At 36.6% G+C, this 4,352-nt stretch overlaps 1 protein-coding gene across 1 annotated transcript; it reads left to right on the forward strand.

The window, feature by feature from the left end:
* The first annotated feature begins 1,075 nt into the window (after nucleotides 1–1,075).
* On the forward strand, nucleotides 1,076–1,868 carry LOC107469962 (probable transcription factor KAN4). Its single transcript, XM_052254936.1, has 2 exons — nucleotides 1,076–1,136; nucleotides 1,335–1,868. Exon 2 carries the CDS (start codon nucleotides 1,413–1,415, stop codon nucleotides 1,785–1,787), a length of 375 nt encoding a protein of 124 aa, XP_052110896.1. The 5' UTR covers nucleotides 1,076–1,136; nucleotides 1,335–1,412; the 3' UTR covers nucleotides 1,788–1,868.
* Nucleotides 1,869–4,352: the final 2,484 nt, after the last annotated feature.

The following is a 4,352-nucleotide window of genomic DNA, read 5'->3' on the forward strand; positions in this document are numbered from 1 at the left end:
GCAAGCCATCGCACTAAGTTCATCACTGCCCATCGCCAAGGCCGTTGCACCACACAGCTCGCCGTCATGTTCATCTAACCCTCACACCCAGCCCTTCATCTAACCCTCACACCCATCCCTCTCTCTGTCGCACCCAACCCCGCGCCATCAACGATCTCTCGCACCCAACCCTCGCACCATCGACACAACCCTCGTTAGATTCAGAACCCTCCATCGGCGCTGCTCCGTCCATGCACTCAGTGGTATCTGTCTCGGCGTGCCCTCCTACTCCCTCAGTGGTCTCTGTCTCGCAAACCCTCGTTGGATTCGGAACCTCAATCGTTGCTCACTCTATTTCGCAAACCCTCAATTGCCGATCCTCCCTCCGTGGTTCAGCACCCGTCGCATTGCCGTCTCCCTCTCTGAAATTGTCGCGTCGCCGTCTCCCTCTCCCTCACTCGTCGCACCTTCGTCAGCCATGTTCAACGTTCGCAGTGCCGTGGTAAATTATTTGGTCAATTTTTTCGTTGATCTAATTATTTGATTTTGAATTTGATTTTCTTGGTTCTTCATTTTTTTCTAGATTTCTTTTTTGTTCTAATATGATCCGTCGTTTAGGGTTTTTTTTCCAAACTTTTTGACATTTGGTTCTGTTCTGCTGCAGCTGTGGTAGTGCTCAGCTACTGATATGTGGTGCTCATTCTTTGAGTTTATTCTTTGCTGAATCTCGTTTGGCAGAGAATATCTCTAGATTTTTTGCAAGGTGACAAATTTAGAGCAGCAACAGATAATTACATTAGGCCTCTCCTAAGGTATTCAAGTTTCTTGTTAGCTTCAAATTATGCCTCGTTTAGGCTTTTCGAAGTTGATTGTGATTTCTTTCTTTTGTATTCTCTCCAGGGAGTTCCATCTCTTTTCTCTGATCTTTCGTCTTTGTATAATCAGCCTGGGAAGGTCAGCTTTATCCCTTACATTTCTATCACTGAAAAACTATGAGATATTTGATTGTATTTTTTCTTCCATCATGTTATATAATGGAAGAAGATAAGCTTCCTATGGGTTCTGATTGTTCTTTTTATTCTTTTGAAGTTTGTTCAGGCAGACATTTTGGAACAACTTATTCTTGTATTTTTTTTCACAGCGCTCTTCAAGCTAAGGTATATTAAAGATCAGATAGCGAAGTAGGTAGCTTAATTGCTTCAGTGAATATAGGTTTTAAAGGCTAGCTAGTAATTAATTACTACTGTATATATAGATAGAGAGTGGTCACTACTACAGCCTGTATGTTCTTGTTTAATTATTTGTTATTAGTTGTGTGTATATTTAAATGTTTGCATCCTTGTTTTGGTTTCCAGAGGTAATTTGTAAAGGAGGAATTCAAGAAATTATTGTAGCATTTATACTGAGCATCGCATCTACTAAAATAAATAAATATGTCAAAGGGATTTGAGATTCATCAAGAGAATAATGAAGGAAATGGCGGCAAGAGTAATAATGATAATGAGGGTGAGGAAAATTCATTTGACATAAATGAAGGAGCGGCTATGAGTGATGATGAGGAATTAGAAGAAGAGAATAATAATGAAGCAAAGGAGGAGGAGGAGGATAACAATGAAGAAGGGAATTTAACAAACCCAAGTAGCAGCAGCACAGCATCAAGAGAAGGGAAGAGAGGGAGTGGTGTGAGGCAATATGTGAGATCAAAGATGCCAAGGCTTTGTTGGACTCCTAATCTTCATCTCTCCTTTGTCCATGTTGTTCAGAGGCTTGGAGGTCAAGAAAGTAATTCCACTCTCAAACATTTGTAAGAATACACTTCAATTTGACTTGGGAGGAGTTCAATTTGATAAAATGGTCTGTTTCAATCTTTTTTTAAGTGATTCTTCTGTCTTGTGTCTATCCTCTGAGTATGCTACTATTGTAGGTTCCTTATCTAGGAAACTTTCTGTGCAAAGCAGTTTTGCTGAAGCTGCTGCAATGACAGTAAGTTTTGGACATTCATGGACCAGTTCTAGCTTTAGTTCTTGAGAAGTTGAAATCATATGGAGGCCTTCAAGGTAGGGTTTTGTATCATAGCTCATTCTTAATCCACTTTGTTGCTCAGGGTTAATGATTAACATGAGTATTCTTATGTTTATTTTCTTTCTGATGCAATATTTGTGCTTAGAATCATTCGAATCTGCTAAGGCAATTTCAGTGGGTGCATCAAAAGGTGTTCAAAGGCTAGGAAATCAACTGCTAATGGTGTTACAAAACACGAAAATAAAGCTGCATCTTCGGTATGTTTGAGTTTGTGTTGGTTGATTGCTTTTAAGATAATAGAACTGAAAACATATTGTCACAAAACACTGTAGGAGTAGTGAGACAGGGTTGCTTGAGCTCAATTAACAAGTTTTGAATTTGGATTAGTTCTGCAAACACCACTGCCAATGCTTTAAACTCTGAAAACAACATAAATAAATATATAAATAATTGAAGTAGTTGTAAAATGTGTGAAGAGGAAAGGATTTGATTTTGTGCTCCTAAATCCAAAAGATTGTAAGGTGGCAGTAATGGTTAGATACCAAGCTCTAAGAGCTTATTTCAAACCATATATTGCCTTGTTTAGTTTGCAAACAAGGTTTGAATTTAAGTAAACAAAACTAGGGAGTTGAGACATGTAAATAGTCTTTGTTAGATTTCCATTTAGAAAAGCATCATGAAAATTATACTGCTTCACTGCTCAACCTTTTGATAAAGCTATGATTAAGATTATTCTAATAGTTACAGGTTTGATAATAGGTGAGAAAACCTTATCAAAATCCACACCTGCTGTTTGTGTATATCTACAAGCAACTAACATTGCTTTATGCCTAAGAATGTTTGAGTTTGTGTTGGTTGATTGCTTTTAAGATTTGTTTGGCTTCCTAACTACTTAATTCATCATCTTGATTGTGGGTTGTTGCAACAAAGGGTGCTAGGTCTGAGCCTATCTCTGTCCAAGATATAGCGCTTCAGTCTCAAGCTTTATTAAATGTTAAGGATTCAAACAAGGAATTGATAAGCTCTGTATACCATAATCTACTTTAAAATTCTATGTGTTTCCTAACTGGATGCAGAGTTCAAACTTTTTTTTTTGGCTAAGCTCTATATACATTTGATGTTTGCTAAGCTCTATATACATTTGATGTTGCTATTTATATATGTATCATTTTTTACAACCTTTAATCCCATTAGCTATTATTAGTTTATTACTTTAAAGATTTGTAGGTTGCGTGAAGGTGTGGGTATAGCACCATGCAATGCTGCTGAATATCGTGCAATGATATTAGGAATGAGATATGCTCTTAAAAAGGGATTTTCTTTTATCCGTATCCAGGGCGACTCCAAGCTTGTTTGCATGCAGGTTGGCCATCTTTTATGCTTACATCAGTTAGTTTATTCTGGTATACATGAGCTATTTTTGTTGTTTCCTTTATAGTTTGATGAAATTTTTTATATAATTTTATGTATTATCCCGTACAGGATACGGGAACATACACTAGTTATTATAAAAAGGGGCTACTAATTTTAATTACTAAGTGACAAATTTGACATGATTGAAATTAGTACTGATTTTGTACTTTGTTGTACAGTTCTCATGCATACAGGTTACTGTTGCCCAACAGCTTCTACACCTCTAATAGCTATACAAGAGTTGCGTGCAACCATTCGTGTGCTACAAATTAGTCTAGATGTTGTTTAGGAACTAGATTAGATTTTTTATAACATAGAATTGTAATTTTTTTAAATGTTTATTTTGAAATTAGAATTTGTTTTTTTAAATGTTTTATTCATGTTTTATCATGTACATAATTCATATAAATCAATGGAAGAGTAATTTTTTAGTAATATTTTATTTGAAAGATTAATTTATTAGTATTTCTATTTTTATTATTTTTCTTTTTTTTTATTTGAAAAAGGATTAGGCCACGTTTTTTAAGTGCAACGACAAGTTTTTAATTTTTGGCACGCTTTAAAAGCGTGGCTGTCTATCCATTTTTGGCATGTTTTAAAAGCGTGGCTGTATATCCATCTTTTGGCACGCTTTAAAAACGTGGCTACAAGGTTATATATACAGTTACGCTTTTAAGCGTGCCAATAGGTAAAAGCGTGGCAAAAAGAAAAGCGTACCAATAGATCAAGAAAAGCGTACCGATAGATCAACCGGCACGCTGGCAGATGTGACCCTTTTAAAAGCGTGCCGGTAGCTCAAAAAGCGTGGCGAAAAGTTATCGGTACGCTTTTTTGCACCTTTCGGTACACTTTAAAAACGTGGCAAAAAGCTTATTTTCTTGTAGTGACTCAATCTCCAAGATCCCTTGTTGAGGCATGGCATAACTGTGAGGCAGATT

The sequence above is a fragment of the Arachis duranensis genome, chromosome 10 (assembly GCF_000817695.3).
Source record: "Arachis duranensis cultivar V14167 chromosome 10, aradu.V14167.gnm2.J7QH, whole genome shotgun sequence".
NCBI classification, from domain to species: Eukaryota; Viridiplantae; Streptophyta; class Magnoliopsida; order Fabales; family Fabaceae; genus Arachis; species Arachis duranensis.

Coding starts and splice junctions, on each gene's coding strand:
- LOC107469962 (XM_052254936.1), top strand. CDS start 1,413: ATGTCAAAGGGATTTGAGATTCATCAAGAGAATAATGAAGGAAATGGC.